Source organism: Nicotiana tabacum, chromosome 15 (assembly GCF_000715075.1).
Source record: "Nicotiana tabacum cultivar K326 chromosome 15, ASM71507v2, whole genome shotgun sequence".
NCBI classification, from domain to species: domain Eukaryota; kingdom Viridiplantae; phylum Streptophyta; class Magnoliopsida; order Solanales; family Solanaceae; genus Nicotiana; species Nicotiana tabacum.
In genome coordinates, this window is record NC_134094.1 from 39,829,228 (window position 1) to 39,843,870 (window position 14,643).

A 14,643-nucleotide genomic window follows, 5' to 3' on the forward strand; every position below is an offset into this window, starting at 1 on the left:
CATATCGACCCTGGAAGTGTATGTCTTTGCATATGTAAGGGAGGACTTTACAGCAACTTCATACTTGCTCTTAATGGTTCCTTCAATGAACTCCTTCAGGTGATCGATTGGAATCATCCACTCAGATGAGACAGGGATAGCCTTAGCGGATGCTACTTGTCTTGGGGGAGAATCACTCTCTGGAACTTCTGGGAGCTTGCCAAGTGCGTGGGTGGATTTTTCTTCCAGTAAGATTCCCACCCTATCTGTTAGCTTTTTAATTCTAGCATCTTGATTTTGCATGCACTTGGTCAAGCCAGCAATTGCTTCCGTCAAGTTTGCCAACTGCTCCTCCACAGATGAAGTGTTTGTCACCATGGCTTGCATGATTGTCGTGGACGATGGAGAGTAGCATGGATTGTCACACAGATTGATCCTCGATTGGCTCACGCTATGTGGTGTAAGTGGGGAGGATCCATCACTTGAAGCATCATCATTTTCCTTCACAGCAGAGTGCTTGGATCCGGAGAGGGCAAGCAGAGCAAGAGTTTTCTTGATCTTTTCAGCAACATCGCTTCCTCCTTCGGGTGCGTTTGTGGAAGATCTTACTCCTTTTGAGGATGAAGATCCAAAAACAGGGGTTGGTGCGGACGGCACATGGGGTGTTTGTTGTCCTAACGAGCTTGCTTTGCTCCTCGTAACTAGTCCAAAGCTTCCAAAAGTAACATCGAGGATGCTTTCCACATCAGCATAGAACCTGGAATTAACATCCTTGGTGGAGGTCGAGCTGGAGTTGATTTTCTTTGAAGCCATTTCAATGTTCTTGAACTTAGGTGATTTGAAAAGTTGAGATGAGAGGTAGAGATTGTCCCACTAGGTGTGCCAGAATTTGTAGACAATATATTTGCGTCGAGAAAATAAAATCAAGACCGAAATATATTTCAACAATCGTAGTATTTTATTTAATTTAATATGAGTGTACAATCTCTATAATTCCTCTGATTCTACTTTTCCAATATAAATTCAAGGGACTTTGAGCTTGATCTTGATCTTGAATTTGAATTTGATTTATCCGTCTTGAATTCAACTAGCACGAACTTTAATTTGAACTCGTACTCCTTGAATCTTGATTTGTTCTTCGTTCTTGAGCATGAACTTGATTTGTCCTTCGTTCTTGAACTTGAACTTGATTGCTTGAAGCCTGAAATTTGTGGAGGAATTTGCAGCATTTAATCCACGAGCTCTTTCTTGCTTTTTGTTATAACTTCTGGTGTCTTTTCTGGGTTATGAAGACCCCTATTTATAGTTGTGGGAGGAAAGAGTTATGATAAGAACAAACTCTTTCCGACCAATCAAATTGAAGTGTGACAAGGCCGCATTTGATTGGCCAGAACATGTCACTTGCACACGTGGTGCGATTTCATTAGCCTTTTAATGTGACTTGGCATGGCTTGTCATTTGGACACGTGGCATGATCCTATTGGCTCTTCTGTTTGACTTGGCGTGCCACGTCATTTGACACGTGACACCAAACTGGGCCTCTAGGAAGATGACATCTTTGGCCTAATGAAGTGGGTTCATCTCTTGTAGCCCAACTAAATAGGCTAGCCCAATGGATTAAGGCTTATTTATTTAATCAATATATATTGGATTTATATAATTAATTTAATTATATTATCCCATAATAATTATTTAGACCAATATATCTTGAATTTAAAATATAGCCCAAATAATTTTATGATTTAATCCAATAAAATTTAGATGCCTATAATACTTTTTGCTGTGCTTAAGATTAATCCATACAAAAGAAAGACTATTTTGCAACTTGATACTCACTTTAGGCTCTCATACCTTACTTGAAGTTTTGCCTTGACCATCAGTGATTATATTTCTATACAATATCTTTTACAACTGTCAAGAATTCAAATTAACTAATTTTTAAATTTTAATATTTCGTGTCATATTTTCTCTATCAAATTAAATATTTGACCATTATCATGATGTTTTCATATCAACATTTTAAACTCCATTTTCAATTAAATGTTACTATATAAAGTTGGACAGAGGGAGTTCCTGTTTGGGGGGTTATTCTTTAGTTTTACTTGTTCGGCAAGATCTTAATATCGGTAACATATTAGCTTGAGTGGCATCCACTTTATAGATAATTGGAAAGTCAATATACATCTAGTAGTGTCAAGTGAGCAAGTCAGGTCAAGTTTGAACGGGTTAAAGTAATAAATAGATGGAAAAAACATAAATGGCCGGTGGAAAGGGGGATAAGGGAGCCTCTAGGCTGAGAGTTGGGTCTTGGAATATAGGGATGTTGACGGGGAAGTCTATAGAGTTAGGTAAGATTCTTCAGAAAAGGAAGATCAACATAGCGTGTGTCCAGGAGACTAAACGGAAGGGTACTAAGGCACGGGATGTAGACGGGTTTAACCTATGGTACTAAGGAAGCGCTGGAGGTAAGAACGGGGTAGGTATTTTAGTGGAAAGGGACCTCAGGGAGCTCATGGTCGAGGTTAGCAGGGTAAACGATAGGTTGATGAGTATTAAGCTTGTAGTTGGAGGATTTAAGGCAAACATGGTTAGTGCATACACTCCCCGGTAGGTTAAGACCAGGATGTCAAGCAGCAATTCTGGCAGGATTTGGACGAGGTGGTGCATATTATCCCGCATACCGAGAAGCTTTTCATGGCGGAGATTTCAATGGCCATATTGGGACTAGTGCTAAGGGTTATGATTATGTGCACGGCGGGTTCGGATTTGGGGATAGAAATGAGGGAGGTACTTTACTGTTGGACTTTTCTAGAGCTTTTGATTTTGTTATAGCTAACTAGAGTTTTCTGAAGCAGGAGGAGCACCTGGTCACATTTCGGAATTCGATGGTCAAGACTCAGATTGATTACCTTCTCTATAGGAAATATAATAAAGGTCTTTGCACTGATAGCAAGGTTATCCCAAGTGATCACCTCACGACCCAGCATAGACTCCTAGTAATAGACTTGGAGATCAAAAGGAGTAGGAGGAAGAGGGCGGTGTATAGGCAACCTAAGATCAAGTGGGGTAACTTGACCAAGGACAAAAAGTTACTGGCTATGAGGGCCTGGAGGAGTACGGGGAACGCGACTAGTATGTGGATCACGATAGCGAATTGCATTAGGGAAGCTGCTAGAGAGGTCTTAGGTGTCACGAAGGGATGGTGGTGGAATGGAGAGGTCCATGGTAAAGTGGAAGCCAAGAAAGATGCTTATTTGAAGCTAGTGGAGAGTACAGATGAGGAGGAAAGAAGGACTTATTGGGAGTGTTATAAAAAGGCAAAGAAAGAGGCGAAGTTAGTAGTTACGGCGGCTAAGAATACAGCGTTTGGTCATTTGTACGAGGAACTCGGGACAAAGGCGGGGATAAAAAGTTGTACCAGTTGGCCAAGGTGAGGAAAAGGAAGGCATGTGACTTAGACCAAGCCAAGTGCATTAAGGACGAGAATGACAAAGTATTGATGGATGAGGCACTTATTAAAAGAAGATGACAGACATACTTTCAAAAACTATTGAATGAAGAGGGGAATAGAAGCATTGTGTTGGGTGAGTTGGAGCACTCCGAGAGTCGGCGAGATTTTGGGTATTGTAGGTGGATTAAGTTAGAGGAGGTGGAAGGGGTGATGCGTAATATGTGAAGGAGCAGAGCGATGGGGCAAGATGAAATCCCGGTGGAATTTTGGAAGAACGCGAGGCGAGCAAGTGTCACGACCCAAAATCCAATTAGTCATGATGGCACCAAACCCAACCCGCTAGGTAAGCCAATTAGCAAATTTCCTTTCGGATGTTGCAAATGCACAAACTAAACAACAATCCAATTCAATTAGAAATTCACTGAGAGAAATAATGATAATTTAACTAAACGTTTATACAAAGAATTCTCAAAGGACTAGTAGTACAAATTATGAGTTTATAAGACGTAGAGTTTACAAAGATGATGTGAAATAAATACATCATCTGTTCGAAATGCACATAAATAGATTTTTTTTATAAATCTAAAACTACCATGAACAAGAGGCAGCTACAACCGGAATACAGGTTCATCTTCAAAGCCAGCTCCCGCCATACACAGCGATATCAACTCCAAAATCTGCAAGCAAGGTGCATAAGTGTAGTATGAGTACAACCGACCACACGTACTCAATAAGTAACAAACCTAACCTTAGGTTGAAAGCAGTGACGAGCTTGGACAACGGTCAGAGTCCAATACCAATAGCCAACAATAACTCATAACAATATAATAAAAGTAGTACAAGAAATAACTCAAAGATATGATACTCAACTCGTTCACAGTTACGAAAAATAGCCATGCTTTTCAAGTATAATAGTAAAACCCAAATCTTTCACCGAAATCCCCAAAATATGAGTAAGTCAGGAATTTGTGATTTTTTCCAAAATACTTTCAACAACAAATAAGATGTTTCAATCTTAGATAGCATGAGGAAAGTACATCTCTATGCCTACAGGTCAATATGCATGTGAAGTCCTAAATGTCACAAAATCGTGTAGCATGAGGAAATGCATCTCTATGCATGTATGTCATGTATACATGTCAAATGCAATGCATCACAGTGATGAACTTGCGTACTCACACTCTCGGAGTACTCAATCTCACTATCTCGAACTCCCACTCATCAAGCTCAATCACTAAGCAAACTTAGTCACTCAACATTATACGGTACCTGCGCTCATTACTGGTATGTCAGACTCTAGAGGGGCGGATCCTACCCAAGCGCTAATATAAGCCAACATTAAATGCTGCAGCATGCAGCCCAATCTCATCAATAATAATAAAGCCTATAAGGCATGTTGCGACGTGCACCCCCATCCATATAATAATAATAATAATATATAAAGCCAATATGGCCTGCTGCGGCGTGAAACCCGATCCCATCATGAACTAATAAAACTTGTTGCGGCGTGCAGCCCGATCCCATCAATATCACTCACAATCAGGCCCTCGGCCTTAGCTCAGTCATCAATCTCTCAACTTTCCCGGGCTCACGAATCTCATTCCAATCAGCCCAAACAATGATAACATGATGTGACAACAGAGACTAAGATATGATATGCAAATGAATGAATATGACTAAGCATTAATTGAAATTAAGAAAATAACTCAACAGCAACAATGACCTCAGTGGGTCCCAAAATAATAAGTATATAGCCTCAATATGATTTCTAACAAGGATCACAACTCCATTACTCTAGCACGTAGGAATTTCATGGCTAGAAGCAAGATTAGGTAACTACACACTACCACATAATCAACCGAGTCATAATTCACACGGTGCACGCCCACACGCATGTCACCTAGCATGTGCGTCACCTCAACACCAACACATAACTTGTATATTCAGGGATTCATACCCTCAGCATCAAGTTTAGAAGTGTTACTTACCTCGAACAAGCCGAATCCAATACCGAACAAGCCAAACAATACTCTAGAAATGTCATCCCGCGCGTGCCGACCTCTGAACGGCGCGCAACCCAATTCATGTGGTGAAAATAGCCTCAAACATCTCTTCAATCTGAGTTCCATAACTCCAAATATGTTAAAATAGCTGAACCACCAAAAATAGAGTACTTATAACCACCGGATGAATCAATGAATCACCATCGCGAAAATATCATTGCGATCGCAAAAAAGAGAAATGCATTGTCCCTGAAATACTCTACGCGATCGCGGAACTAGCTTCGCGACCACGAAGCACAAAATGCTCACCCTCGAAGAATCTCTACGCGAACGTGATGAATAAGTCAAGAAGACCTACCCAGCCTAGCTCTACAATGTGTGACCGCATAACCACTTGCACGAACGTGATGCTCAAGCTCCATAAACCTACGCGAACACAGACGAATATTCGCGAATGCAAAGAAGAAGATAGCCGGCTCCAGATTTTCCTAAATGCGATCGCCTCCATCTTCGCGATCGCGAAGAACAGTTGGGGCACCAGACATCAGTAAAAACCAGAAATGCAAATATGAAGAAAAATGGTCTGAAATCGATCTGAAACATGCCCGAGCCCCTCGAAACCCCGTCCGAACATGCCAACAAGTACCATAACATAACACGGACCTACTCGACGCCTCAAATCACCCTTAACAACATCAAAACCATGACTCGCACCTCAAATCAAAGTTAATGAACTTTGAATCTTTCAACTTCCAAAACTCGTGCTGAACCTTATCAAATCAACTCGGAATGAACTCAAATTTTGCACACAAGTTCCCGTCAAACTTATGAATATTCCAAACCTTCAAATTATCAAATTTCGCCAATTAGTGCTGAAACCTTCTAGAAACATCCAAATGTAAATCCGGGCATACTCCCAAGTCCAAAATCACCATCCGGACCTAACGGGATCATCAAAACTCCGATCTGAGGTCAAATACTTAAAAGTCAAACTTGGTCATCTCTTCCAACTTAAGGCTTCAAACATGAAACTCATTCTTCCAAACTAATTATGAAACACTTGAAAACCAAAACTGAAGATTCACACAAGTCATAATATATCATATGAATCTACTCAAGACTTCAAACAGCTGAACAGAATGTAAATTCTCAAAATAACTGGTCGGGTCGTTACATTCTCCCCCACTTAAATATATGTTCGTCCTCTAACATGCCTAGAGTCGTTCCAAAGCCATCAAATCGCCGTGTAACCTTACCATGCACAAACTCGGGGGTGATCCCACGTCACCCCAATCCATGTAAGCCTGACAACACAACATAACTAAAGATTATTACTTTAACCTTAGTCTATATGTCTTAGAATGTCACGACCCCAAATTCCCTCTGTAGGAGGTCGTGATGGCACCTAGTCTCTAAGACTAGGTAAGCATATCAATGCGGAATAATAATAGATATCTAAAATAAATAAACTACAATTCAAATAATTACAACTCCCAAAACCCGGTAGAAATAAGTCACAAGCTTCTAAAAATTTATTCTCTATGTCTCTATACATCAGAGTCTAAAGCAAATAAGGAAGACAACATAGTAAGATATAATGGGACTCCGGAGTCTGCGGATACTGGCAGATATACCTCGAAGTCTCCTCGTACAGCTAGTTTATTGATGCCTGGTCTGATAAGAGGTACCTGGATCTGCACAAAAAGATGTGCAGAAGTATAGTATGAGTACACCAACGGTGGTACCCAGTAAGTGCCAAGCCTAACCTCGGTAGAGTAGTGACAAGGTCAGGTCAGGCCCTACTAAAAAATAATTAATGGCATGGTAAAATGTTTAACAATATAATAAAATAATATGACAATGGAAATGAGTAAAATAGCATGTCATCATTTAATTACACCAAATAATGGAAATTAATACCTCGTGGAAACAAAATAGAATTCTTTTCAACTTTAAGAAAATCACAACAATAATCAAAGGCGACTACGACCATAAATCAACATCAACAAGGGCACTCCCGAGGTACCACCTCGTAGTCCCAAATCATAAATAAATTCACAATATCTCATTTCCTTATATCACCGCCAGAGCCTTTATAATTTATTTTAAAGAAAATATTTCCCCGAAATAGCATCCCGCGTTTTAGTCATCCTTATCACACCGCATGACTTCTAGTAGTTTTTCCTACTAGCCACGCGTATCAAGTCATCATTATCTCACCGCATGCGTTTCAACACCCAAACCTTATACCACGGCATGCGTATCAATATCACAATTTGCACCTCAAGTGCCCAAATATTTCAATTTGTCAAAATAAATCAACAACAATATTTTTCCACAATAAAGAGCTCACAGATCCATCACAATGAGTACAAAATCTCACCAAGAATATTCGGGAATAAATAACTCAATAAAATAATATTTTAAAATTTTAATACGTTGCTTCAATTCCAAATTTAAAATGTCAAATAATTCATATTAATAATATTTAATTTAAAGAAAATCAACCTTCAAATAATGCACCGAATAAAAGAAACCAAGTTTCAATTAAACAGGTAAAACAATTAGGAGAAAAAGGTCAAGCAAATTTAAAGTATAAACATTTAAATCAATGATGAAGAATATAACAAGGTAAAATTATTTAATTGATATGCAACAACGATCTACACAATTTAAAGACATAATCTTTCATATTTAGCCCGTGTACACACTCGTCAACTCGTGTACACGACTTTCAACACATTAAAATTTATCACTTCAATGCCAATCCTAGGGGAAATTTCCCCCACACAAGGTTAGACAAGTCACTTACCTCGACTTGCTCCAATTTAACCAAGTAGTATGCCTTTTCCTCGATTTTTCAAATTCGATCGACTCGTATCTAGTCATAATTAATTCGATACAGTCAACAAAAATTATAGAATCAATTCCATAAGAAAATAATATATTTTTCAATAAAATCCGAAATTAGTTCAAAAATTTTTCGTGGGGCCCACGTCTCGAAATCCGGTAAAACTTATAAAATCCGACAACCCATTCAATTAAGAGTCCAACCATACCAGTTTCACTCAAATTCGACTCTGAATCGACAGCAAAATCTCAAAAAATTCATTGTTATGAGATTTCTAAAAGAATTCCAAATTTCCATCTTAATACACTACTTAAATGGTGAAAACAATGATATATTCGTGTATATTGACCAAATCCGAGTTAGAATCACTTACCCAAATGGTTTTCCTTGAAAATCTGTCAAAAATCGCTTCTGCTCAAGCTCAAGTTCGTCAAAAATGGAAAATGGGATGAAATTCTCAGTTTTATAAACTGCTGAGGTAGCCATCGATCCTGGGTATCGATCATGGCTTCGATCTTTTTGGCCCTCGATCTTGGGCCTCGATCCCGGGCCTTCGATCACTGACCTTCGAGCTTGCCTTCGATCATGGCCCTCGAGCCTCGCGCCTTGGCCTTCGATCATGGCCCTCGAGCCTGCCTTCGATCATGGACCTCGAGCCTAAGCCTCGATCATGGCTTCGATCTTGATCCTCGTCCCTGGCCGTCGATAACTGGGCTCGATTTCTGCATTTCCAACAGAAGAAAATTGCAGCAACTGTTTAAGTCCAACTTTTGATCCGTTAACCATCTGAAACTCACCCGAGCCCCTCGGGACCTAAACCAATTATATCAACAAATCCTAATACATCATACGAATTTAGTCGAGTCCTCAAATCACATCCAACAACACTAAAAACACGAATCAGACATAGATTCAAGCTTAAAGAACTTTGAAACTTTCAATTTCTACAAACGACGCCGGAACCTATCAAATCAAGTCCGATTGACCTCAAATTTTGTATGCAAGTCATAAATGACATAAAAGAGCTATGAAAATTTTCGGAACTGGATTCCGACCCCGATATCAAAAAGTCAACTCCCCAATCAAACTTTCAAGCTTAAATTTTTATTTTAGCCATTTCAAGCCTAATTTAACTACGAACTTCCAAATAAAATTCCAAACATACTCATAAGTCCAAAATCACCATACGGAGCTGTTGGAATCATCAAGATTCTATTCTGGGGTCATTTTTTCAAAATGTTGACCGAAGTCAAACTTAGCATTTTAAGGCCAATTTAAGGAGCCAAGTGTTCCGATTTGAACACTTCCAAATTCCGAACCAACCATCCCCGCAAGTCACAAATTTATAAAAGCACATACGGGGAGTTTTATTTAGGGGAACGAGGTTCTAAAAGTCAAAATGACCAGTTGGGTCATTACATTCTCTACCTCTTAAACAAATGTTCGTCCTCGAATGGGTTTAGAATAATACCTGGAGTGGTGAAAAGATAAGGATAACAGCTGCGCATCTCATGTTCGGTCTCCCAAGTTGCCCCCTCGACCGAATGACGCCTCCACTGAACCTTCACGAAAATAATGTTCTTTGACCTCAGCTTTCGAACCTGCCTGTCTAAAATAGCCATTGGTTCCTCAATATAAGATAGATCCCTGTCTAACTGAACTGAACTGAAGTCTAACACATGATACGGATCGCTGTGATACTTCCGGAGCATAGAAACATGGAATACCTGATGAACTGCAGAGAGACTAGGGGGTAATGCAAGTATGTAAGCCACCTCTCCAACTCTTTCAAGAATCTCAAAAGGCCCAATATACCTAGGGCTCAACTTGCCCTTCTTCCCGAACCTCATCACACCCTTCATAGGCGAAACCCGGAGCAGGACCTGCTCACCAACCATGAATGCAACATCACGAACCTTCCAATCCGCATAACGCTTCTGTCTATATTGGGGGATATAAAGTCGATCCTGAATCAATTTAACCTTTTCCAAGGCATTTTGAACCAAGTATGTACCCAATAGTCTAGTTTCACCTGGTTTGAACCAACCCACTAAAGACCGGCACCGCCTACCATACAAGGCCACATACGGAGCCATCTGAATGCTCGACTTATAACTGTTGTTGTAAGCAAACTCCGCAAGTGGTAAGAACTAATCCCAAGCACCCCCAAAATCTATCACACATGCACAAAGCATATCCTCCAGTATCTGAATAGTGCGTTTAGATTGCTTGTCCGTCTGAGGGTGAAATATTGTACTCAATTCTAACCAAGTACCCAACTCACGCTGTACGGCCCTCCAGAACCGTGATGTAAACTGCGTACCCCGGTCAAAGATGATAGATAACGGTACGCCGTGAAGTCTGACAATCTCGCGAATATAGATTCGAGCCAACTTCTCTGAAGAGTAGGTAGTCATCATAGGAACGAAATGAGCTGACTTTGTCAGCCTATCCACAATCACCCAAACTGCATCAAACTTCTCCTGAGTCCGTGGAAGTCTAACAACGAAATTCATAGGGATCCGCTCCCATTTCCACTCCGAAATTTCTAACTTCTGAAGCAGTCCACCTGGCTGCTGATGCTCATATTTCACCTGCTGACAATTAAGACACCGAGATGCATACTCCATTATGTCTTTCTTCATCCGCCTCCACCAATAGTGTTGTCTCTGGTCCTGATACATCTTTGTAGCACCCGGATGAATGGAGTACTACGAACTGTGAGCCTCTTGGAGAATCAACTCACGCAAACCATCTACATTTGGCACACATAGCCTGCCCTGCATCTATAATACACCGTCATCTCCAATAGTGACTTCTTTGGCATCCCAGTGCTGAACTGTATACTTAAGGATAAGCAGATGGGGGTCACCGTACTAACGCTCTCTGATACGATCATAAAGAGAAAGCTGAGAAACTACACAAGCCAAAACTTGGCTCGGCTCGGAAATATCCAACCTGACAAACTAGTTGGCCAAGGCATGAACATCCAAGGCTAAAGGCCTCTCTGTTACTGGTAGATATGCTAAGCTGCCCAAACTCTCCGCCTTACGACTCAAGGCATAGGCCACTACATTGGCCTTCCCGGGATGATAGATAATGGTGATATCATAATCCTTAAGCAACTCCAACCTTCTCCATTGCCGCAAATTAATATCCTTCTGTTTAAACAGATGTTGTAGACTCCGATGATCGGTGTAGACCTCATAATGGACACCGTACAAATAATGCCGCCAAATCTTCATGGCATGAATAATAGTTGCTAACTTAAGGTCATGGACCGGATTATTCTTCACATGTACCTTTAACTGTCTAGATGCGTAGGCAATCACCCTACCATCTTGCATTAACACTACGCCAAGACCAATACGCTATGCGTCAAAATATATACAGTATAAGACTATGAACCTGTAGGTAATACCAATACTGGGGCTGTAGTTAAAGCCGTCTTGAGCTTTTGGAAGCTCTCCTCACATTCCTCGGTCCACCTAAACGGAGCACCCTTCTGGGTTAATTTGGTTATAGATGCAGCAATAGAAGAGAAACCCTCTACAAATCGGCGATAATACCCTGCCAAACCAAGGAAACTCCGAATCTCCGTAGCTGAGGACGGTCTGGACCAACTCTACGCTGTTTCAATCTTCTTTGGATCTACCTTGATCCCCTCACACGAAACTATATGGCCCAAAAATCCCATTGAATCAAGCCAGAATTCACACTTTGAAAATTTTGCATATAAATTCTTTTCTCTCAAAGTCTGAAGCACAGTCCCCAGGTGTTGTTCATGATCTTCCTAACTCCGGGAATACACTAGAATGTCGTCAAAAAACACAATGACGAAAGAATCAAGATAGGGCTGAAATACACTATTCATTAAGTGCATAAATGTTGTTGGGGCATTGGTCAGCCCAAAAGACATCACAAGGAACTCGTAATGACCGTACCGAGTCCTGAAAGCAGTATTCGGGATATTTGGCTCCCAAATCTTCAACTGATGATAGCTTGAACGCAAATCAATATTAGAAAACACTCTGGCACACTGAAGTTGATCAAATAGGTCATCAATATGTGGCAATGGATACATGTTCTTCACTGTAACCTTGTTCAGCTGGCGGTAATCAATACACATCCGCATAGAACCATCCTTCTTCTTTACAAATAAGACAGGAGCACCCCAAGGCGATACACTGGGCCGAATGAAGCCCTTATCCAGTAATTCCTGTAATTGTTCTTTTAATTCTTTCAAATCTACTGGGGCCATACGATATGGTGGAATAGAAATGGGTTGAGTACCCGATAACAAATCAATACTAAAATCAATATCCCTGTCGGGTGGCATACCCGGGAGATCCGCTGGAAATACATCAGGAAAATCCCTTACTATAGGAATTGACTCCACGGTAGGAGTATCAATACTAACATCTCTCACATAGGCCAGATACGCATCACACCCCTTCTCAACCATTCGTTGAGATTTAAGAAATGAAACAACCCTGCTAGAAACATGATCTGAGGTACCTCTCCACTCTAGCCGCGGTAGACCTGGCATAGCCAACGTCACCGTCTTGGCGTAACAATCAATAATAGCATGATAGGGCGACAACCAGTCCATGCCCAAAATAATAGCGAAATCCACCATACTGAGCAATAATAAATCAACTTTGGTCTTAAAACCACTGATAACAATTAAACACGACCGATACACACGGTCCACAATAATAGATTCACCCACGGGTGTAGATACATAAACAGAAGAACTCAAGGAATCACGTGATACGCCCAAATACGGGGCAAAATAAGATGACACATAAGAATAAGTGGAGCCTGGATCAAATAAGACTGATGCATCTCTATGACAGACCGGAATAATACCTGTGATAACAGAATCAGATGCAACGACATCTTTCCTAGCAGGAAGGGCATAATATCTGACCTTGCCTCCCCATCTAGCTCTCGGGCCATACTAAATCTGATACTAGGGTGAAGACCCTCAATAAATCTGTGAACCCGCTCTCGAACTGTAGCAACTAAGGCTGGTGCATGCCTAGCCAAATCACTGAATCAGACCGCATATTCTGACACGGTCATAGAACCCTGGCGCAACTGCTCAAACTATGCGCGCCATGCATCTCTAAGACTCTGAGGAACATACTCCCTTAAGAACATATCTGAAAATTGAATCCAAGTGAGTGAAGATGCCTCAGCGAGACTATCCAACTCAAATGCCCGCCACCACTGGTAGGCTGCTCCTCTAAACTGGAATGTCATGAAAGAAACCCCACTGGAATCCACAATACCCATAGTACAAAGGATACGGTGACATTCCTCCAGAAAACCCTGAGCATCCTCTGAAGCTAAACCGCTGAAAGTGGGAGGGTGGTACTTCTAGTACCTCTCGAGCTTGAGCTGCTCCCCCTCTGAAACTACTGTCCTAATCTTAGGCCGAACTAGGACAACTGGCTGCACTGGTATAACCTCTGGGGCATGGTCAACTTAGGCCCGTGGCTCTGGAGTACGGGCGGCGGGAGTCTGTGCTCCTCCCCAGGCTTGAGATGTGGCAGGAGCAAGTGGAATTTACCTTGCCTGAGCTACAGTGCCAAACATGCTCAAAACTTGGGCAAGAGTCTCCTGAAGTGCAGGAGTAGTATTAGGCATCTCAGGTGCCTGCTCTCCAACTGGAGCTACTGGTGGCTCTGGTGCAGCAGCTCGTGCAGGTGCTCTGGCTGCACCACGTGGTCTTCCTCGGCCTCTGCCCCGACCCCGGCCCCTTGAGGCTCCAACAGGAGGCATGGGTGTCTGATCATCGGATCCAGTTATGCGTGTCCTCACCATCTGTGAGAGAATAAAAAGATAATGGTTTAGAACTTTGAATTCAACAATTGCGCATGATTAGGAATCAAAGAAGTAAATATTTTCCTAACATTTCCATAGCCTCTTGAAGATAAGTACAAACGTCTCAGTACCGATCCGCAAGACTCTACTAAACCTACTTGTGACTCATAACACCTATGAACCTAGTGCTCTGATACCAACTTGTCACGACCCCAAATTCCCTCTGTAGGAGGTCGTGATGGCACCTAGTCTCTAAGACTAGGTAAGCCTATCAATGCGGAATAATAATAGATATCTGAAATATATAAACTACAATTCAAATAATTACAACTCCCAAAACCCGGTAGAAATAAGTCACAAGCTTTTAAGAATTTATTCTCTGTCTCTATACATCATAGTCTAAAGCAAATAGGAAGACAACATAATAAGATAGAAGGGGACTCCGGAGTCTGCGGACGTTGGCAGATATACCTAGAAGTCTCCTCGTACAGCTAGTTTACTGATGCCTGGTCTGATAAGAGGTACTG

At 41.3% G+C, this 14,643-nt stretch overlaps 1 protein-coding gene across 1 annotated transcript; it reads left to right on the top strand.

Annotated features, from left to right (window-relative positions):
• The first annotated feature begins 2,236 nt into the window (after positions 1-2,236).
• Positions 2,237-2,819, top strand: LOC142169592 (uncharacterized). The gene is made up of 2 exons (XM_075231475.1): positions 2,237-2,424; positions 2,591-2,819. The coding sequence occupies exons 1-2, from the start codon at positions 2,237-2,239 to the stop codon at positions 2,817-2,819; spliced, it is 417 nt and encodes a 138-aa protein (XP_075087576.1).
• The last annotated feature ends 11,824 nt before the right edge of the window (positions 2,820-14,643 follow it).